Source organism: Labrus mixtus, chromosome 18 (genome assembly GCF_963584025.1).
Source record: "Labrus mixtus chromosome 18, fLabMix1.1, whole genome shotgun sequence".
Classification (NCBI taxonomy): domain Eukaryota; kingdom Metazoa; phylum Chordata; class Actinopteri; order Labriformes; family Labridae; genus Labrus; species Labrus mixtus.
Genome location: NC_083629.1, coordinates 10,653,612 through 10,677,376, shown reverse-complemented (window position 1 = coordinate 10,677,376; position 23,765 = coordinate 10,653,612). Strand labels below are relative to the sequence as shown.

The 23,765-nt window shown below is 43.4% G+C and overlaps 2 protein-coding genes across 6 annotated transcripts in view; one reads left to right on the top strand and one right to left on the bottom strand.

Moving 5' to 3' along the window:
• Window positions 1–15,932, bottom strand: part of LOC132993457 (AT-rich interactive domain-containing protein 1B-like) — a 173,160-nt gene extending 157,228 nt beyond the window's left edge. For 3 of the 5 annotated variants that reach the window (XM_061063318.1, XM_061063321.1, XM_061063322.1), the window contains exon 1: window positions 13,938–15,931. In XM_061063318.1, coding sequence (XP_060919301.1) covers window positions 13,938–15,185 — 1,248 coding nt within the window. In that variant the 5' untranslated portion in view covers window positions 15,186–15,931. Of the gene's footprint in view, window positions 1–13,937 lie in introns of all 5 variants that reach the window. The other 2 variants (XM_061063319.1, XM_061063320.1) reach the window with 1 other exon arrangement.
• The window catches only part of si:ch211-195o20.7 (cytospin-A), a 404,502-nt gene that overhangs the window by 74,857 nt on the left and 305,880 nt on the right, over window positions 1–23,765 (top strand). The gene's annotated exons all lie outside the window — the stretch shown is intronic.

The following is a 23,765-nucleotide window of genomic DNA, read 5'->3' as shown; positions in this document are numbered from 1 at the left end:
CCTGTGTTCCTTATTGATAGAGGGATCACAGAGACAGAGGAGTCAGGCATGCTCAGCTAGACCACAATATTGTCCTCTCTGCTGTTATTCATCCCAGTCGGCCAGGAGAAAATGGGATGTTCTTGGCCAAGTTTATAGCTGTCAGATCTGGGCCAAATAGGAGTTGAATAGGTTTCAAACATTTGGAAAACAGCATGAGGAACGTTTGATTTGTCATACAGATGCAGCCTGATTGTTTTGCCATGCAGCGTTGAAGATCATTGTGTTTCAGTTCTGACAAGGACTATAATGCACATAATAATGAAGCTGAACCTAACGTGTACAACCGGGTGCTTAAGGGTGAACAGCAGCAAGGGCCAACATGTTGACAGAGTGGTTAGACTAGTTCTTGTGTGTTTGTGGAGGTGAGATTGGGTCACAGTGAAGCATAACAGAAAATACTTGACTGACTGCAACTCCTTTATATATTTAATCCATAAATCTCTGTGCGTCATCACTAAGCATATCAAATAAAAAAAGCCATATGTACTTACACAAACATGTTTATCAATTATAAAGCAGACTTCCCTCTGTGCTGTTTAGGTTTTAATCTGTTGACTGCTTAGTTTCCATTATTGCCTCACAGAGCTGTCTGCCTGACCTCGCACCCTGTACCATCTTTCTTCCCTGGCTCCTGCCAGAGTTATGGAGCAGGGCCGACGTTTATGAAGGGCAGACCCTTTTCCCAGAGCTTTGATCCAGAGAGTTCTATAGCCTATAGTTTTGCAGGGGTCATCTAAGAGGAGCCATGTGGGCAGCAGTGTGTGTAAGTGAAAGCACATTGAGCTGCTCATTTTAGGCAGAGCCTCAGTGCTGAGGCTCTAACAAAAAGGGCCTTAGAGGACCTGAGGGGTTATAAGGTGCATGTTGGGTGTGTGCAACTGTCTGTGCAGGCTACACTCTGCATACGTGTGCGGCAGGAAACACACAGCAACACGAATGTATGACAAAAACAATTCCCTCGTAAAATGAAAGTAGGTACCAGGAAATAGTGAATCGAAGGCTGACCTAAAATTTCATCAGGCAAGATTACGGCTCTCATATCTGTCATCTCTCCTTCATCAAGCCCCTCCATCCCCTAAACAAATTATTCATGCCAGTAGCTAAATGTATTCATACCATTCTGTTTACTTTATTACTCCACTTTTATTCTGCTCTTTTCCTCACATTTGTTTACAAGAATAAAAGCCTACTCTGACAGAATTATCCCTCTGCACAACAAAAATAAATCACAGCGCTTGCACACACATCATTCACATTCAAAGAGCACAGCTAAATTATAGATGGCCCCTTTCTCCCCAAATATGCATTTCATTAGCATTTCCTTCGCCTGTTGTCTTTTTTTCCCTTCTACAAGACTGTGTGCTCAATCCACTGTTGTGTGTGTGTGTGTGTGTGTGTGTGTGTGTGTGTGTGTGTGTGTGTATATGAGCTGAGAATGGGAACAGACTTGCAGCAAAGCAGGACGCGTCCCCTTTCCCAAGCCTAATTTAGGATTCAATTACAATACTCTTTAAAAAGCGTCGACTTCGCAATTAATTATTTTAAGATTAGCTTGACAGTAATGGGCCTCCCACCGACGCCAGCCAGCACAAGACTGGCCGCCTGCACCCCAGGACCACTTTCTCTCTCTACATATATATACACCTTTCTTCATCCCCTTCATTCTCTACCTCTACCCTTCACACTCTTTGCCCGCCTTCTCTCCATCTTTCCTCTCCTGAGGACAAAAGAGATAAATCTTTCTTCTCCTCACCTTCACTCATTTCCTTTGTCCTTTCTTCCCTTCAACACTGCTGCTTTACACTTTGTTTCTGTACCTGTTGTTGTTTTTCCCCCTTTGTTATTTGCGTCTTGCTCTGATCTGCTCGGCGGTTGCCGCGCATTTGATATTTCTCACTACGTCGGGCTGCTTTTTTTTTTTACGAGCCACGAGGGCCTTCTCCCACGTCCTCTCGAGTCCCCAGAAAATGCTGACGGATGAGTGCCACAATGTGCACACACACACACACAAACATTGCAACCATATACACTTGTGCATCCACAAACGTCTGTCACTGCTGCTGCCAGGCGTAAGCGAAACAACACGCCGTCCTCCTCCGCCTGCTTTGATCGGAGCCAAGCGAAGCATTTTTCTCCCCCTTTCCTCTCCGCCGCCGCCACCTTCCCTCCCACTCTTCACCACTACCAACCCTCCACCTGACACTGTTTTTTTTTTTTTCTTTCCTCGTTTCGGAAATGAATGTCATCATACATCCAGTTTTTTCCCCTTCGCCGCAACACCCCCCTGTCACCCCCGGGCAAACCTCAGCCAGAGCCCCCGATTCTGTTTATTTAAATATTTGATATGTAAGCAGTCATAAAATAAATGTCAGAAGAGCAAAAGGGAATTGATATGCTCGATGTGGGGAAAGAGGCCATTATGGGTAATGGTTTCTGATGTACGTTGCTGCCCCCACAGTGTAACCCCCCCCCCCCCCCCCCCCCAAACTCCATCATACAGACAAACCTGCACGTGATGGAGCCGAGGCACATGAAGCAACAGGGGAATAGATGGGGGGGGGGCTTGTACAGTGGTAATGTGTGTGTGCCACAGAAGCAGGGACGCAACAGTGACACACACATACCCACAGACATCCAACACACTTGTTCAGCTAGCGATATGGAAAATAGGCCCTCCCATGCACAATTGACTTCTAATACATTGTATACTCCTCAAACCATCCATTTACCAGGCATTGCAATTTCAGGGGCTCTGAAAGAAGCACTTTGCCAGCACTTTACAAAATACCTTAAAAATCTAAAAAATATCCAGCGTCACCAAATGCTCTTTCTCACTAACTGCCAACTCTAGCATGTCTGTTTAAGTGACAACACAGCCTTACTCCCTGTTATATCGAGCAGTGCTTTATCCACTTGCCAGGATGTCCATGTTGGACACAAGACCCACGTCTACCTGCTGTAAATATAACCAACATACAACCGTCTCTCTCAGTGTGCACTCTCATGTGCAAGTCCCCCAGCTAGTGGCACCCAAAGGATTACACGGCTGTGACAATTTCGCCAAAGAACTGATAAAAACGGGAGGTAGGCGGGGTGAATAAATCAAGTGCAGCCACTGAGAAAGGAGAGAGACAGAAGGAGAGGAAGAGAGTCTCTCTATGAAACAACCTTGAATTTCTCCTTGATGCTGAGGTGTTAAAATACTGCTAATCAGCACAAAAAAAAATCCCCCAATTAAGAACTAAAATCATCAGAAAATGTTCATTAGTGCGGATGGTATATTGGTTTGGCATTTCAGGGCCTTTTTATGCTCAGACCTTTTGCCTAACGAGCTCCCAGGCCACAGCTAAGGACTATGGGAGGGGGAGTGACATCACATCAGGAGTCAAAAGTCAAAATGAGGTGTTGCCGGCTGTTGACCCCGGTCTCCTCTAAATACTCGAACGTTCTGAATGCCCCTGTGATTTTCCCATCTGTCAGCATGCAGGGGATGTCTGCAAGTATGCACACCTACAGATTTAATGTAATAAACACCCCACACCCGCAAACCTTAAACATCCCATAAACACCCACTTGTATGCGTAAAACTCATATTCACACATTAGCACATTCCCATTACGTTTTTTTACAAGTGAAGTGCACAATTAGTCGACTAAATGTTTAAACAGTGTCATCTTTGCGAGTCTTTTTTTATTCATTAATAAAGGCCCACGATGCTGGTTAAATGTTGCGTCTAAGCTGTAATGAAGACACCCATAACCTAGTCAGGGCTGTACTTACAGTAAGTGGGCATGCTCGCCCTGCTCTACTGCCTGGATGTAAACCAGCACAGTGGACGGATGGCATCGCGCATGTAGGCTGTGTCAGGTCAAAATGGCATTTAACCACTTGACTTGAGCAACGTGTAACCACATTCAGCAAAGGCATGTGGAGGGTTAACCTACAAGGAGGACCAATGGCTGTTGATGCCAGCACTGCTAATGGTTTGCACACTCTGCAAACCAACTTAATAACTCATACCGGACAGAGTAATGCACATCCTAAAGTGTCACATATTTCAGCTGCATCTAAAACATTATTGTTTTCCAGGCGTCAGTTTTGTTATCAAAGAATGTGATGGACTGTTTCAAATAACAACTAAATAGGCTACACGCAATTTAGTTTTTGGACATTGTTTAGCCGAGTTGATAAATTGTGTTCAATTAATTCTGTCTTCTGAGTGTTTTCTTGCTTCTAGAGTAGTCAAAAGTTAGATTTGAAATTTATGTTCAGGGAAATTAGTCGCAAGGAACATCCATATTTATTACACATACATACTGATTTAAAAACCACAGTATAGACAGCCTTTACATAACATCAATACAGACACCTATAATGCACAATTTCCTGCATATGTATACCTAAATGTGGACCAAACACTCAGCCCACTGTTCCCCTCTGCCCCCTCCAGAGTTGGGTCAGGGTGCCCTCCAGAGCGCTTCGCCCTCTCCGCTGTTAATTACCACTAATTGGCCCCGCTCGTTTTTTTCCCCCTGCTATAATGGAACCATTCATCTTTACTACTTAATGAGTAGGCACTGTAGTCACCAGCCAAGGTCACCCACAACCTGCATCTAAAAGACAGAAAGAGACTTGGAAATGACTGGGGGGGGGAGTAGAGAGAGGGTAGAGATGGATGTTGTTTTTGTTTATGTTTTAAAATACAGAGAAGAAAATGTGAAGTAGCGGAAGTTTCCACACGTGACGCTGCTTTTTGGAATGTAGCCAGTTTGTAAAAAAAAAAAAACATAAAAGTTGAGAAATGTGTCATAGAACTGTGAGAGTCTGCAGTGTCCAATGCAAACCACATCACACACGGAGAATTTCCAAAGACAGACTAATTAAAATACCCGTTATGCGAGTGAAACAATGGATGGCTCAAGACAACACTGAGAGCACAGACTCCCACAGTCAAACTGAGCTGTAAATATAAAACAGTATTTCTTAGAATGCTGTGAGAGATTCTTCTGCGGCTTATGCACACATAATTATCACTGCAATCTCTCCAACAGGCAGCACACACACACACACACACCTGCCTAGCGGGTGAGAGGGCACGAGTTAGCGGCCTGGACTACTATAAAACATCTCATTAACACCGAATGCTATAAATATCATCATGCAGCTGTTGCTTTGTATTACGTATTTGTAATAAGTCCAACAAGAAGGAAATTAATTGCTTTAAAAAAAAGTATCTATCGCATTAGAAAATGCATGATATTCAAATAAGCTTGTGAATATACTCTTCATAAAAAGACCAGGAAAGGGATTCTCAAATCCATATAGTGGGGTTGAATTGGAATTTTGAGCAAAATCACAGCCCAATCTCTCCTCTACCAAAGGCATTATTAGAAGACATCACAGCAGACAACAGACAGATGAAACATATACCCAGGGGGCAGCAGGTCAGACGCATCAACACCATCCTCACATAACTGTGAGCAATGTAAGCTGTCCGTCTTTGCCTCAGGTGGAGCGGACGAAAGTTCTCCCGCTCAGGTATCACAATTTGTGCCCGCCTAAAATGTGACACCTGGTCATTTTCCTGGGTTATTTCCTCTTTCGGTCAGAGAAGTGCCATTGTGTTGCAGTTCCCCCTTCAGTCCCGTGCAGCGCAGCAGAAGGAGAAGTCATGTGCTCCTGTGGCGATCGGCCCGGCACGCCAATGTTTGTAAATGGGACACTTGTCTATGGATTATGGTAATGTGGTATTCCACACTCCCCTCTGGTATGTGTCTGACATTACAGTAACCTTTGCATGTTTAGCCAACAGTAACTATGGATGTTCATTGAGCAGGGAGACGCGTACTCAGGCCTGCTCTTAACTCACACACACAGACACGCACACACACACACACAGCAAACATCATGAACAGTATTGATATCCTTTGGAGGAATTATAATATTTAAGGAAATAAGACGTTTAAACTCTAAAATAAAAGTTCAGTTGTGTTATTGACATCTAATCCAGGTCATCCGGTCTGTGTGAAAAGCTGGAGGGTGAACACAAGTCTGGCTCAGACATCTATCCATATGTATACAATGCAAGGAAAAGAGAGAAATAACAAGATAAAAAATCTCTTCTTCACACCCACTGCAACACTTAACTCACATATTTCTAAAATAACATCCTCTCCCACATATAGTATCTCAAATAAGCAGTGCCAAATATGCATGTGTGTGTGTGTGTTTGTCCACTGTGCGTATGTGTTTGGATGAGAATGTGGTGTGAAGAAACTCCAAAAATTGCTGAGATAAAGCTGATCTAAATTGAGCAGTGTTCAGCCAGGAGTGACCACCAGTGTCCTGTTGTGACCGGTGTCTATAAATCACTGACATATCCACACTTCAGCTCTGTCACACACACGCAAACATTGTTGTATATGTGCGTGTATATATGTGTGTGTAACCAAAGGAAGAAAGTGGAGCTCTTAGAGAAATAGAAACAAACGACAGAAACAGACACAACTCATCAAGTGAAAGCTGTGGTGTTGTCCGTGTCCCGTTGTTTTTCTATTTTTGTCCCTCTGTGCTTCACAGACGACAGACAGCGCCTTGCTGGTGCTGTTTGGGTTTTTTGAATTTTTTTTTCAGCTGAGCTAAATGCTCCCATCGTGCCAGCGCTGATTAGGATCAACTCAAACCAAACAGAGAGACGTGCGACTGGAGAGCAGAGTGTACATTCTAGAAACAGAGAAGAGTGCAGATGCTTTGAAGTGTAAAATGATGGATGACGGAGCTGCAGATGATGATTTGCTCACAGACTGGTAAGAAGAGTATATGGGAGGAATTGGAAATTCATATATGAACACAGACACATACATACAAGCATAATAAATGGATAGCCTTCTGGGTAAACATGCATAATCCCCAGTAACATTTAAAAAAAGAAAATCAGAGAGAAAAGATACTAAAGTCTCAAACATTTCCACCTGAGTGCACGATTATTTATTTCTCCTTTAAGTTTTTATGAAATATGCTTCTGAGCCGAACATTTACAAAGTTAGTCTGATTTAAAAAACACAATTCTGTGCTTGGAATCTCCACCCCGAAAACTGTTTCAAATCTACAACTTAGATAACTTCTTTTAGTCAGTTCAAGGTAAAAGAATGTCAAACAGTATTAAAGATTTTACGCGACAATCTTCTTTTTACAGTGTTAAAAAAGCCTCCCCGGATAATCAGTCAATTATCTTTTCCCATTCTTTGATCAGCACAAAAATCAAACCATTACTTTTATTACACAAAGAGCAAGGTGATGCAGAGTTGTGTTGGATCTTAAAAAATGCCAGGCTGACTCTTTGAATTTTCATTTATTACTGCAATCAGAAAATTACTCATTTTAACCGTGACTGACCCATTATTACATTTTTTTAAATCATTTACTCCTTTACTGGGTCCGGAGAGGAGAGGAGAGGAGCTAGAAGTAACTATAAGCAGGACAATGTTTCACAGGGGCCCACAGATCTATTCAGTATAGTGTATAAATATTCGATAGGATGTGCTGGCTGTCTAAATACCTCTGAACTGACTGCAGGTCCCATGGGAGACCGAGCCAGCTACTGAGAGCCAGGGACACGAGGCAGATAAAAGAGCAGAGTATATTTATGGAGCAAACACAGCAAGAACAAAAGCCGATGACTGAGAAAGTGAAACTAAAATGTATAGTAAGGGGGACCATCTGTTTAATAAGTATATAAATTAGTTGCATGCTGCACATTACACAGAAAAAGAACAAAATATGAGAAAAACAAGACGGACAAAAAAAAAAGACTAAACTAAAAACGCAATAAAAGAGACAAGATAATAAATATGGATTAACAGAAAATAAGAACGAAAAAAAAAAGAAAGAAAGGAAAAAGAGAAGAAGGAAAAGAAAAAAAATGAAAATCCCCCTCCTCAGGGATAGGGGGGAAGGAGGGGGGTCCCTCCATTCAGCAGCTCCACGTGGCTAATTACCATATGTGAAGGTCAGGGTGGTGGCGGTGGAAGGCTGGTGAGGGGAGGTGTGGGGTGCCACCACAGCACCCACTGCCTTGAGACCTGGCACCCTGCCAGCTACACACAAACACAGACACACACTACCGAGAGAAAAAAAAACTGATATATTTGTGTGTGTGTGTGTGTGAAGCCAGCGACTCGTAAATACATCTTTTTCCTTGCATCGTTCACAGAGCTGAAGCGGGGTGAGATCCAGAGAGAGAGGATTTTAACTATGCTGACATTTGCCAGAGTTCAGATACTGATTCTCTCTCTCTCTCTCTCTCTCTCTCTCTCTCTCTCTCTCTTTCCCGGTCTCTGTGAACTCGGCCGGGCCCATTCCTCAGAAGTCAGCAGCCCTCCATGTGACTCACTTCAAATATCGCCTACATTTCTACATCTCTGGCGCTACTATACTCCCTCTGTCTCTGTTTGAACAGAGGAGACATCAGCTCAGTCTCAATGCAAGCAGGCTTATGCAAATTGTGACCTATTGGAATAGAATATAGATGATTTAAAATTCACTAAATCATCAGCAAAATACACCTGAAGCTGATGACATTACACTTGCCTGTAGACTGTTTCAGGGGACGACAAAAAAATGTAAGAAATATCAATAGGAGCATGTTACTGTAGGTAGATAAATAATGATGAAGAAAACATTTTCCTAATAAATATGTTTAACGTGCAATGAAGAAGTTAAGATGGATAGCCAGAGTATAATAATACCAACCAGAGCTTTTCCCTGTTTTTAGTCTTCAGCAGAACTGACACAGATAATTAATTATTTAAATAAACAAAATTAATTAATTAATTAATTAATTTGTTCCTTTTTTTTTGACCAGCCCCAAGACTTTATGTATGCATTTCCAGATACTTTTACACTTTTCAATGCATTAAATGGCAGCTTTTGTTACTAGCAAGAACCAGATTTTCACACAAAGTACAATATGTTATGGTGTAGTTTATGAATAGAAGTACCAGCAGTATAGTTAGAATCAGATCTACATTTAGACGCTGCAACAAGTGAACACAGTTTTGCTTCATTTATCAAAATCCAGTCATAATTCTGAAACAGCTCAATCAACACAATGAGTATACTACCTTATGTTATGGTACTGTAAGATTTGTTTGTATTTATTATCTCTGATATCAAAATTGGATGAGTACTTATTCCCCCACTACTACTTTTTTTGAGTAGCTCATTTATTCAGAGACAGGAAATGCCGGAAGAAGAGAGAAGAAGACGACATGCAGCAAAGGGGACCGAGGTCAGACCCAAACCCACAGCCACTGAGACGAGTACCAAAGCCTCCGCACATGGGGCGCTAGGCTATCGGCTAGGCTATCGGCACTCCGGGCTGCATAGCTCTTGGTGGTAGTAGTGACAAATTAAACATGCCTGGTTTTGATCTTCCCTCAGCTGATAGAAGGACAGCTCACAGAACACAGGTGTGTCAGTTTTCTTAACTTTGAAAAGAATGATCACTATAAAGTCAATTGCTACCTGACACACAGACACAAAGGTTCTGTTTCCATAGCCTATGTATAGTTTTATTTACTCCCATATCACACCTGTGATAAATCCTACAAATCCCAGAATGCCAGAGAACCGCATTAGATTTCAAACATGGTCATCATGAATTCAATACACAACTGCTGATACAGACTAAATAAGGTTGCAATTGAATTCTAACATGACTATCAAATCAAATCCGAAAGCCTCAGACTTCTGGGTCCACATGGAAAAACTAAATTCTCCCAAAAGCACGATTAACTTTCTTCCCCAAAAATGCTTTGGTTTTGATTTCTCTGCTCCCTCCTGACACCGGCTGTTCGGATAAGACAGAGCCGGAAAAAACAGCTGACACCAAAGCAACCCCGCTTGCAGTAATTAAATCCTTTCTTCAGGGCATTTACACATCAACCTTTGACTCCAGGGGCTGTTGTGAGGCCAGTGAGAAAAACTACAATTATTTTTATACATGGCTAATAATACACGGGCTTATGTCCAGTGATGCAAATGGACTATTTTTATTATCTTTTATTGGTATTATTTTTAAAAATCAGAATTAATTGGTGTTTTGTTGAAACCGCATGCAGACCAGGGATAACCCCGGCCTGCCAATTACCTAAGAAGGCTCTGTGTTTCATCCAAGAAGATGAAAAATGCTGCGCGGGGCCCTTATCGGATGCAACAGAGCAAATTAAAATTTCACTCTGGTGTTGCTAATCAGTGCTGCGCTGCCCGGCCAAGACAGAGATGTAAACAAAACAACATAAACAAACGCGTGACGGGTGAGGGCAGAGAGTGAGAAATGGAGGTAGAGGGAGACATTGGCAGAGGGATGGGGGGGGGGGGGGTTGAGGTTGGACTGCTTACTGCTGACGAAAGGGCTAAACAGGGAAACAGCAAGAGATGAGATGCACACTCAAGGACACAGAAAATAAAGACACACACCCTAGAATAAAAAATAAGCACCCACACACACACGTACACACCTGGGTGCCCATTTCCTGACCAGACCCCATGGGCTGTCCGTCCGATGCAGAACATGAACCATAAATTAAATTCCAGCAGCCACAGTCAAGCCCATCACTATGCACAAGGCTCCCTGAGATAGCCGCATAATACAATGTGACATTGATGCATTACTCCTATTATAAAGTCTTTGTTCGTATCACACTAATAATTCATAAGAGAGAAATGTAAACAGTATGCACTGGAGAGCACTGCGAGCAGGAATCGTTTCAAGGTAAGCACATTACCAAGGATGGGACTTGGTCTGGTCTTTGATATGTAGAACTACTGAGCCTTGATTTCATTTGTAAAGAATACAAAAACAAAGGCAAACACTGAGCATAATGCTGATAAATTAGTTGAAACAGTAAATATCCATTCATTCTTGTTTTATTAGGTCAGATTTTAAATGAGTTGCTGCTGTAATTATCTGAGCAGTTTCCAACTTTCTAGGCCCTCATTATTATCTATACTAATTACTTTTATTGTTCTCGGTTGTATGTGTTCTGATTAGTGGATAACAGGCAGATCTTGGTTACACATAGAGTTTGTGTATATACAGAAAAAGCTGCTTCATTTCTGTAAGACTAAATAAGTCATTATCACAGAACATATGTTGTAACTGCTTTAGGTACACAGCGTATATAAGCAAGGAAACACTACTCTGCACACTAAGCCAGAGCAGCCTGGATTTAAAGCAGTAGATGTGCAGACAAACATTCAGTCACAAAGTGAACGCTGATTATCTTTTCTATGTTCCTCAGTCAAAGAGGCCGTAGTAATTTAAAAAACTAGGACAATGTCAATTTTAACAAGAGGGCAGACTTAATGCACACCGCTAAATAATCTCACCAAAGCGCACACACGCTCGCACATACACATACACTGTCTTCATTCTGGTGAGTGGCCAGACAAGTGAGTGTGAGGGGGGGAGACAGCGGTGTAAATGAGGTGCACTCGTTTCGCTCACAGTGCGCTCCTGAAGAGAGGCAGTGGGGAGGGAAATTGAATTTGAAAGAGGAGAAACTGTGCCAACAGGTGACAGAGGCGTGCTCCGACCAAACACACTCTGAAGTGAAGCGCAGTCATATCACGGGGCCAATTTGGAAGCAGTATTATGCACTACACCGCTCGCCTTTCTCACACAGCCTGTCAGTGCACAGGAGAGCCGCGCTGCCGCTTCAATATGAATTAAACATAGGACTTTTGTAGCGTGAATATACTGCTGCTGAAATGTTGATACAGTCGAGAAAAAAACATGGCAGCACATGCCCTTACTCCAAAAGTCTAAAACACTGGGAAAAAAAATTGTGCTTTATATTTGGTGATGGCTGGTTATTTAAATTATCTGCACTACAAAGCTGAATATGAGTTGTATAATCTGGATCGTGTAACTGTATGTTGGGACTGATATGCTGTTAATTGTATTCAGTATATTTTATCACTTAATCTGCACATCATCAGTTAAAATAACTGCGGAAAAGAGTGACATTTCTTTACGTTTCTAGTGACCATTTTATCAGTGAATAATTTTGATACAATCAATACAGCAAACCCTCCTACGCTAAAACGTTCACTTCATTTCCCCAGCATCCAACGCAAATTGCCTTTGATTGAAACAATGCAGGCTAATGAAGTGCTTTTGTTTCATGAGAGGCACACAGTATATGTGCTGAACCACCTTGCCCTCCAGTCGTCCAGATGTGCCATCCAGCAGTGCGAAAAAATTCAAAGCAGCAAAAACAGGCACAGAATAATATCTCTTCTGATGAAATACTGTTTAAGTTTTGGGGAAATGTTCTGAACTGACAGATACTTTCTCCCCTGGCTGCAGGTGTACACTCTCTTGACACATCAGTGTTTCAGCTCAGGGTCGAAGGACACACAGAGATCTTTGAGTGCGGGTCCCAAAAAACAGAGAAAAATAATGACTTGAACAATTAGTAACACTTTGTTCTGTCCCTTAACTGTGTCCACTGCGCTGTCCTCAGGTGTAGCGTTCAAACCGCAGCAGGAGCAATGTCCAGCACAGGTCAGTCTGCAGGGGTTTTTGTGTAAAACTTTGTTTCTAAATAAAATATATATTTTTTTAAATGTTGGCTTCGTTTTAAGAGATTTATTAAATAATCATCACTATTATAAAAAACTGTGTCAGACAATTTTGCAAACTTTTGCAAAAAAATGTACATTTTAAACTAATATGACCATAATTCAAATCTTAAAATAAAATAAAATAAAAAACACATTATCTATTTCCTTTGGTCACTTAAAGCTTACACTGTACTGTTTTGAAATTGTATTCTGTGTTAGAAAATTCTTAGAATAATTATCAGAAGCTCCCTGAACCTTCATAAAACTTCAATTATCAAGTTGGATGTCCTCCAAGAGTGGAGTATCCCCATAAGCCATGAATGCAGCATCACTACATCCCTTCAAGACTTTTTTTTTTTTTTTGTTCAGTCTACCCAGCGGGGCCACGGGGAGCCAATCAGATGGCAGACTGGGTGTCAACAGTGAGCAGGGAGAACGGAGGGCTTTCAGCCAGTTTACCTCCACTATTCAAACTCTGACTGAGCAGCAGGAGAATAAACGAGGCGCACAGAAGCGTTCAGTCTCCACACGGAGCGCGCCGACACGGACAAACAGGCTTTAAAACGGCCGAGGTGTCGGTGTTAGTTTTCAAATCAGTTACACATAAAGAGATAATAAACGTAATAAAGGAGGTTTAAAATCCCTTTTTTTTTTTTTTAATTCTTAGAGGATTTTTTTTCTGCTTAAGGAGCGCAGCGAACACAGAACGTCCTCTGAACAGGGCGTTTCGCAACGTGTCTGACACCACGTCGGCAGAGAGGTGAACACGGCCAGCTTGAATTTAGCTTTTAAATCCACCGGTTTAAACAAAAGACAAATAACTTAAAAAAAAAAAAAAAAAAAAAAGAGCAGCACAACTGGGATATTGGGATATAAAAATGTAAATGCACCCTCCGATTTAATAAATGAATTATAATTGAGTCATTAGTAGCCTGGATAATAATGAAGCCCTAATGAAGAAAATACGGAAATCTCCCTTCCTTTTCATATTGAGGCCGGTAGGTTTAAATAAGCTATGTAACAAGTTTACAAAAATCGGAGTTGCGCAAGTTCAAAGGCGTGTTGTATGAAAATATGAATCCATGTCATTTTGTGTAGAATGCACAAGATTCAACACTTCATGGCCGTGTCAGAGGCGCACAGTCTGTTTTTGTTGTCAAGACACAAACGCACAACACATGGCCTAATCGTGAGATCAGCTTTGTGTAACCAAAGTTCACTGATGCACACCCGAGCGCCTGGCATAGAAGTTTCCACAAACTCACCTGTGACCTGCCGAGGCCTTGCCCTCCGTTTCCTGGACTCATTGAGTGAGGATGGTTCCTCTGTTGCTCTCCCCAGCCGTGGGTCGATGTTGCTCCATACTGGGGGCCCACGCCTTTCCCAAGGCCCATACCAGCTTGCTGCTGCGCCGTAGAGCCGCTGTAGTCTTGATACGCACCCCCATACCCCCGCATCATAGGGCTTGGAGACGTAAGCAGCTGGTTTAGGGTCGGGGTAGCCCCTGAAGGAAGCTGCTGTTGCTGCTGAGTCTGTCCTGGGAACCTCTGAAAGCCACCCGGAGCAGCACCTATGGGAGACTTGCCGTGGCTCGCCGAGGAGTTGCTGCCCATCATCATGTTTCCAGGTTGCCTGCACCCTGTAGGGCCCATCATCCCGTAGGCCCCGCCGCCGTAGCCTGCGCGGTATGCTGGGTACTGATTGTACTGGCTGTTGTGGTACCCAGCTTCGTGGGAGTTCTCCATGCTGTTATGTGCCGAGGAGTGCGTTATCCCTATCCCACTGCTTTGTTGTTGCTGTCCGCCATGTTGATCGTAACAGGGCCTTGGAGTGTAATAGTTGTTATTAAACTCAGAGTTGTTACTAATTGGCCCCAAGTTGGAGTGTTCATACCTGCTGCCCATCATCCTCTCCGCGGGTTTACAGGTGAGCTCCCCCTCACCTTTCCCTGGCATGTGCTGCTGCTGTGGCTCCCCCTGGCCCCCCAACAGGTTCTCTTTGCCACCGTGGTGTTGGTGATCCATACCCCTGTCCCCGCGGGGCCCCTGGCCGTTGTTATTGGCGGTGTTGTTACTTTGGATCTGTCGCTGCTGATGTGGCGCAAATTGGCCGAATTGCGGCGGCGGCTGCTGCTGCTGCTGAGGCGGCGGTTGAGACTGAGGGGGATCTCCGCTCCCCATGAATTTCAGCTTGTGGTTCGCGATCAAACCCGCTTCCATCGAAGTGTTTGAATTAGTCGAAGCCGGGGCGGACGCGAGGTTATTCCCATCCTTATCGTGTCCGTCCGTAGCGTTAAGAGTCGTGGAAGTTGAATGAACCATGTTGAGCTCGTTTCGGCGATGATGGTCTACATTATTCAGAGTCCCATCTCCGGAACCCAGCATCGGTCCAGTCCGCTGAAGGGTCCCTCCTCCTCCGGATTTCCCCGAATTGAGCTCCGGACCCAAACCACTGGATAATTTCTTATTTTTGTTATTAGTTCTGGTCGGAGCCGAAGCAACTTGCGCAGCCATGGTCACTCCAACATCTCAGCGCGCAGTGACAGCAAGCCCCGACCAGCCGTGCGCACAGAAAATAAGACGAGAGTGAAAGAAAAACACAAGCTGCGAGGTGAAAAAAAAAATAGATTCAGAGGAAAAGCAAGCTGTGTTGTGGCGCTGGTGCTGCTGTGGTGGTGCTGAAACGGTGCGTCAGTGAGGCTTCATGTTGAAAGTTTCTCTGTCAGGTTTAAAAGAAACTTTTTTTTGCTTCCCCCCTCCGCCTCTCCTCCATCCCGGTTCTCGGTAATATGTAGCAGCGTCTCCCGGAGCCCTTGTGGCCCAGCATGGCATGAGAGAGAGCGGGCTCTACCAGCTTATCCACCTCCAGGGCTCCGGCGTGCCTCACATGGAAAATCCGGACTGGAGTAGCGAGCCATCAAGCGCGCCGTGTGTCGATCTTACTGTGTTTTACGATGATTTGCAGGTTCATTTCCCATTAAAAAAATGTAGGCTACACTGATGTGACGTTATCGTCACACATCATTCATCCCCCAACTGCCATCTGAACCATATTTATTTTAATAACGGCATCTCCAACGATCCTTAAACTACCCCAGTAAAGATTTCAAAATGCAGGCTGTATTGTTTTTAAAGCAAACAATAACCGTGGGAAATCGGGCATTTCCTTTTTTTACGCACGAACATTCCTCCTATACTCCACACGGATCCATCAAATAGACCACAAAAACACCAACCAATGTGAAGTTTTCCACGCGGACTTTCCACAGTTATCCAGGTCTGATTTTCCCTCTTCCCACCCTTCTCCGTCCCTCGGCTCAAGCCAGTTCTCTGCAGCTCTGACAGGAGTCGGACACGCAACCACAAGCTGTGTGCAATAATGTTGCCATCGGAATAAGAATGTAATCACACTTTATAGCAGCTATGATGTTGTAATATCTGCACCACAGAGTTCACCCCCACCCCCCTCCCCCACCACCCCCCTGCCACGCGCTCCTATCACTTATATTCTGTTTGAAAAGGAATAATGTTCCCCTTTAACAAAGAGCCATCTCGACTAATAAGAGGGAAACCATTGAAATATCACACATCATAAAGTACATCATATTCTACAGGACCATTACATGTGATAGCAGATAAAAAACGCTATTAAGTAGGATGAGGTCACTATATGCTTAAGATAAGTCTCCATAGGAATGTAATACGACTACTATGACTATTTAAGGCATTCTTCATTAGGGTCTTATTTAAATAAAAGTCTACGTTCTTTAATTTTCTTTCATTGGATTTACTTTATCAGAGAGTAACCTGTCTGTAATGATAATGAAATAAAAAAGGAAGTTAAAAAAAAAAATCTACCACTGGCTGCAGTGTAGGACCACACAAAACCAAAGTCTACAAGATATGCTATCCTATCAGTGGTATTCAAACATGAATGTAAAATAGTGCTTAGTAAAGAAGCTGGGGTGTCTGTTGGGACTTGAATAAGCAGAGGGTCTGCTTTGATGAGATCAGATGCATTTGATCAACAGAGGGAGCTGCGGATGAAAGATGGGCGGAGGGGAGAGGGGGAAGGGGGGGGGGGGGGGAGTGGAAAGAGAAGGATTTTGGGGATGAGAGTTGTGCTGAAGATGGCCATGATAATAATAATGACTGGCGGCGGTGGGAAAAATGTGATTAGGATAAGAAAGAAGCTAGTGTAGTAATAAAGACAAGAGTATAATGCTGACTGTATTATTCTAACACCTAAAGAATGCTTAAGGTCACTTATTTGTGGAAAAAGAGATCATAATTCACTCTGCATTACACTTAATGTAAAGTGGACTTGCTATGAAGCTGTGTACATGACAATGGTAAGACCCCTGCTGGAGATGCAGTGTAAGTACAAGTAAGAGCTTTAAACTATAAATAAATGTACAAAGAATTACAAGCAGAAACAGTTAGGAAGAACAGATCTGAGTAGGAAGGCTGTTTCTGAAAATGTATACATGTGATGCACACTGTGGAAGGTCTCCTTAAAGATTGAAAAATGACACAAATGCATGTTATTCCATGAAAGCAAGAGGCTTATCCCACCTTTCAAAACAGAAGCTAGGTGTTTGGAGACAAATACAAGCGAGTGACATCCCTAGAAACCCCTTCCTGAATGTTTGGCTTTATGAGCCCATATGGCAGAGAATAAAGCTGTACCATTCTTATGGTCTCACAACAAAGTCTCTATGGTGTGCACTGTTAAGTAGTCTCAGGCCCAGCCTATAGCATCAACAGGAGCAGATGGCTATTTATCTATAGGACACACTGCATTCAGTCTATCACCTACACACTGATAGAATGGAAGCCGTTGTCTCAATCGATGAAGCTAAATGGTCAGAGTTTCTTCATGTAAGAGATTCATCACTGGTAGTGTACACCTTTTCTGATTAGAACAAGCCTGGTCCACACCCATTCTGCTCTCTGTACTTTGTGCACATGACGATTCTGCCTCCCATCAGTGTCCCAGATCAAAGACTCGGCTCTGATCTCATCTAGAGCAACACTAAGGCTGACAGTGAGGGGACCTGGAGCATTAGCATATTCTATGATGGCGCCCGGCTTTTCAAGCCGTTGCCTCGGCTGCAGCTCTGGGTGTGTGCGCTGTGGCTTTGCAACTCTAATTTCCCTCTCTCGCTCATTAAAAAAAGCCCACTGTTCTCCTATTAATTCGCAGACACACTGATCTGTTTGAATGGCAAGGATGGGTGTGTGTGTGTATATTTGAGTGTGTGCAGGAGGAGGGAGGTGGAGGAGGGCAATGGCTCAGCGCATTTGCATTTATGTTTAATTTATAACCTTCAGGGGCCCCCTGATGCAGCAAGATTGAAACAATAACTCCAGACAAACACAGCGAAGAGAGGAGGAGGAGCCGGAGGAGGGTGGATGGAATTAAAAATATACAGATCTGGGATGGTATGTGCTTTGCATATGTGTGTGAGTGTGTCTGTGTGCACTGGTAAGAATGCTGTTAATACATGTGCATCCATGTGCATGCTTTATTGTGTGTATTCATTTGTGCATCTGCATCAAGGTGGATCTGAAACACACGCACATAGACACGCATACACACAGAGGCAGAGAGGCAGAGGTCTCCAATCCGCGGGGGGATAACATGCCACGGTGAGTGTCTGTCAGGAAGAGAGCTGGAGTCTGTTCCGAGCGAGTCTGCAGGGATCTCCCCCTAGCAGCACAGCACAGCAGACAGCAGCAGCAGCACAAGCCTGGCCAAGCACAGAAAGTGGGTCAGCCCAAAACACACACAAACACACACACGCACACAGAGATACACACAGCTCAGACGGATGCAGCCCCGGTGTCACACTGTGGGTGTGTTTGAAAGAGAAAGAGAGAAGGAGCGTGCATAAAGAGAATGCCTGGATGATGGTTTGTGTACGTGAGAGGGAGCATGGTAGTGTATTTTGCATTAGTAATGTTTAAGGGGGGGGGGGGGGGGGGGGGTTCTTGTTTAAGATGAGGGGTGGATGGCTAGGGAGGAGAAGAAGAGAAGTGCAGTTGAGACAAAAAGCTAGCCAGCCATTGTGAGCACACCCTATGGAAGTGCATCAAATTGATCCATAGTCTTTTCATTTCAGGCTTGGATAAATAACAGCATTTGCATTGATCAGTCTGCAAAACCAGGCAACGATGGGCCTGGGAGCATACGGTATGTGCGTGTCTGCATGTGTTTGTGTGTCTGCTAACAAAACACATCTCTTATTCCTTTCTGCTCCTTGCAGAGTCGAGGGCCTCACCAGAGCCCTACAAATGGCTATGATGGATAAAATGTTTTCAACAACACTTGAGAAGAGTGGATGCTATTGTGTCCGCCTGTATACTGAAACACAGAATCACAGAATTCCCAGGATGCCGAATGCTCTATTTATGTGTTATGAAAAACATGACTCAAAAGAAAAACGGAAAACAGCAATGCTCCACTTTTACTGTCAGCTATCATGTGAAGTGTGAAGAGGAGGAAGAGGATGAGAGAAAGATACAGACGGGGATAGGAGAGTAGAGGAGAGTGATTTTCTTCATCCACAGATCCTATCCTGATGGTGACAGGGGACTGGGCTCTCAGAAACAACCCCCCACCCACCCCCAATACCTCCATCCCCTCCGCCCTCTCTGATGCCTGTCACTGCTCCTCTCCCTCCCTCCCTTCCTTCTCCTGACTTGAGGAGTGTGTGAAGTGTCCCCTGAGAGGCACAGACTCAAAGACGGTATTTACAAGATCCACACTGAGCCCACTTTTAACTGCCTGTGAAGAACTTCTCCCTCCGCCTTTGATGTGCAAACCTAATGGGGAAGAGCTCGCCGGCAGTCATTGCATATGTTAGCGAGGCAACACGAGCTAATCTGCTAGCATTGCAAGGTAGACTTCATGCTGCTCGCAGTTAAGTGAACACTTCAAATGCCGTACGGCTTTGGTGCATTGCTGCCCTTGGAAAAGTCCCCTTTGGCAGAAAGACGCTGACACGTTGCATCAACTTTTACAGTGAATTAGTGGCAGAACAACGAGCAGTTTGTACTTTGTTTCATACAGAAGTTAGCATATTCATGAGTTTATACAGAAGCCTGTTGGTGTGATTATCAACACTTCAGTTCAATGCCATATGATGTACAAAATGTAAAACTGATTATTTATCCAGTTTAAAGTCAATATATCAGCAGATTTTACATCCGTTTTTTTTTATGTTTTTGGGTGGTGCAATATATCAGAGCTTTATTATTCTCCTGCTACTTGACCTTTCAACCTAGATGGGATGACTAACATCACACAGGAGTCAGCAGAGCAAGCTCTCCTAAACAACCAAAAAAAACTGCTGCTACAACCTTATAGTCTGTCTAAAGTATGTTTTCTTTGTTTAGCATTCTGGCATGAGTGGTCCTAAGGAAGAAGGATGGATGCGTCACCGCAACTAGCTCTCCATGCCGTCTGTCAGAGGTCAAAAGACACATTCGGGGGCCGATATGTTCAGTTACCCACAAAGTTGCACACAAACACACATTTGGCAGAGATGCCTGTCCAACTAACTTCGTTTTGTCGGCAGAGGGAAGGGAGGCTTTCATAAAAAAAAACAGAGGCATTTGGAACGATTTTGAATTAGGCTAATTAGGTTTGTGTTTTGTTTGTTGTTCAGGAGGCATGATCAAAGTGATATTTCACCAATTTGTGTCAGCTCCGGAGGAGAGGAGGAAGAGTTGGGAGAATGCTGCCTATTAATCTCCTCAGGTTTGGAGCACTATGCATTAGGGACAATAATCAAAACAAGAAAATTATGAATAATGAAAAGTGTTGATCAGAAATGAAACAAAACAGTAGATTTGTGATGTATTAGTGGCTTATTAGTAACAGGATTTCGCTCTATGTGGTTTGCTCCTATTTTCCTGTTTTTCATCGTTTTTTTAAGGGGGGGGGGGGCTTCAATTTCAATGCATGCACAATCCTTCCTGCTCATCCTGAATAGAAGAAGAAAAATCAAAGGGATGTGGATGGCTTGACCCAGGAGCTCAGAGTCTGAGAGCAACTGGCTGTTTTGATCTTATCTAATATTTATGAATAACTTCCTTGATATTTCCTTCGCTCCATGGAGCCGTCCGCTTTTACAGTGTTACACAATGATGTCTTAGAGGGGCGATGACGGAGATCAAACGGGGCCTGGGCTCAGAATACAGAGCGGGCTCTCTCTCTCTCTCTCTCTCTCCGTAGCCTGGGAGGAAACTCAGCAGCAAGCTATCTAACGCTGTGTGATTGAAATACAAGCTCCACTAGGCTGCAGCATGCAGTGTGATGATATTTGTATTTGTGTCCCTGTCAAAGGGATACAGGCACAGGAAGGAAAAACACTGTCACCGTTTGAGTATAAAGACGTTCTGCTTGTCATTGCAGCCTATGCATTTTTGCGCGTTTGTTTGCGTGTGTTTTCTGTAATGGATATGATCCCACAGCCTGCCTATCCATGGCTCTCAGAGAGTCGCCCAGCACACTGCCATTCAAGGCTGTTTGGATCATAATGGCCTCAGATGCTTTTCACTATCTCTTCACAAAAGTCAAGTGTTCTCAACATGTTATTTGCCCAAAGTAGCCTTGTTCCCAGGCTCTATTGTAAGCCTAATGGAGGCTAGACGACACTAAGACTCTAATTACGGACACCGACGATCAGCCCTGATAATATTGCAAGCAAAGTGGGTAATTTGTGGCTGTTGTGTTGAAGGGTTGAGGGGAGGCGAAGAAAAGGGAGGGGGGTGGGGGAGGAGAATAGGGGAGGTGGGGAAGTTGTTTTCTTGTGTCATCGCCCCGTCGTCCGTCACCCTAATCATACCCCCAGAGCACAGAGCCAAGACGTGGGCACAGCAGGAGAATATTAATGGACTGTGTGACATTACGCTTCCTGCCCATTCAAAAGAATGTTCTCTTACATTATGGGCCATCAACAGGTGATTTCTCACCACTGACTGCGCTTTATCGAAGTATTCGCCTATTTCATAAAGTGCCTGCACTGCACAGCTCAAGTGCCTATTCATCTTGTTTAATACAGATATTACATATACAGTTGACCTATGCTTATAGATCAATGGCCTGTTGTCACTAAGCCTGCTGCATACATTTCCACAATCTGAAAGACTATCCAATAAAAATTGATTCAGAGGACAAGATTTGATTGAGGGGATTTTTGCTTACAAATCCGAAAAGGGTACAGCAATTACAGGTTATTCCCTGAACAATAGCTAACCTGAAAGGTTGGACAATACTTGGCCTTTGGCTTAAGTGTGTCCTCAGGCAAACAGCCAGTCAGGATCGATACAATGTGGTGCCAGGATTGCCATAACAAACACCAAAGTAACTCAGCGAGCCTTGTGCCTATTCTGTCAAAACCAAAATCAAAACCCCCTCTCCCTTGAGTGATCTGTCCAAACAATTAAAATGGAACCTCTTTGTAGCATCACAGTTAACATGTCAGACAGGAAAATGAAAGGATCCTCGTGTGTTAGAGCTGCACGCCGTGACGCCTCCTGCGACAAGCCCCACGGAGAGAGCGGCACGCCAAAGTAGTGACGGCACTGTTCAAATTTTAAATATGTTTTGACACAGAATCAAAAGTTGCTCACCATTATGGAGGAGAGATTCCCTGGTTTTCTGTGTGATCACTTATTAGACCCCTAGGTGAACGTGGCAGAAATACTGACACCTGAATATTCTCTTTGCACTTTCTTTGACATTGCTTTAGCAGATCTGGGAATCATTTCATATCGTGAGATATCATTTCATAGTAAGATTGAGGCTCTGATCTCTCCACATCTGAGACTCATGAAAAGCCATTGGTGATAAATGAGGATTCCTGCATGAGTTGCTCGGTTTTATCTGCCTTACATTCTTACTTCTGGTGTCCAAAGCTAGGTTTGCTGCTGTTTCTTTTGTGATTATAGCAGAAAAGAAGGTTTGACAGCTTTGTGGTCGCAGCTCTGGGAATCAATGTTTGGCTTTCTAACAATTTCTAACAATCCTGAAAACACACTTAAAAATAATTAGCCCATTTTTTGAGTCTGTTTGAAAGCTGACTGTCTTGATGAATTTTATGCCTTGAAGCATACAGATTGGACAATAACTAGTCAGCCGACCAATCCCATCAATCAAATTTCTGCCATCTGACATCTTTTTGTCATAAAACAATGGTGCTGTGTGAGGAATAATACATTTTTCTATCACATTAATAAGCTTGAGTGGCTTAAAATAATGGAAAGCAAGACTATTTCATGGGCTTTCACCGTACTCTATACATAATCCTGTAGATGAAATTCCTAATCTTCTACCAAACAGGGGAGAGGTTTTTTTTTAATGCCAGACCCCAATTATGCCCAGCCACAAATTAGCATGTTTAATGCAGCAAAATGTTTTAATAAAGAATAAAAGCAAGGCAGCAGAAAACAAAAGCCAACTGGGTAATAAGATTATCTCTGCCAGGCGCCCAGTGCACATCATTGTAGTTCACACAAATGGAAGAGATTATAAGTCACATTGAAAACAGCTTAATCCGTGAAAGACTTCCGATATGATTACTTTCTATTACGTTTGGTGACTGAGTGCGATGGATTTATCTGGGATCCTGAGTCTTTAAAGTACAGTTGGACATGAAGGCAAAGAGCCAGTTGAAGATTAGCTGAATCCGTCTGTGATAAGCTTCAACAGTTTGGCCACAAACAGATAAACACAAATCTGAAGTCCAGATGATGTAATACACATTCGAGAGCTGTAGATCATCCCTGAAGCTCAGAATTAGACTAAATTTATTAAAGGCGTTAACGTTATCACTTTCCAAAAAACAAAGAGATTATTTACTTATTTGTGTCAATAAATTGTTAATTTTTTTAAAGTTTTTGGTGCTACAGATCTGACTCATACAACCTCAGCTGCTGTTTAGAGTGTTATAACGTTCTTGGTCGTTGTTGTAGGTGGTCCTCCATTGTGTCCCTCTCTCTTGGGCCGATTAGGGCCTCCTTCATCCCTGACCTCCCCTTAGTTCCTGACAAGGTCAAACATCTCCCATTAGGGAGAACCCGGCC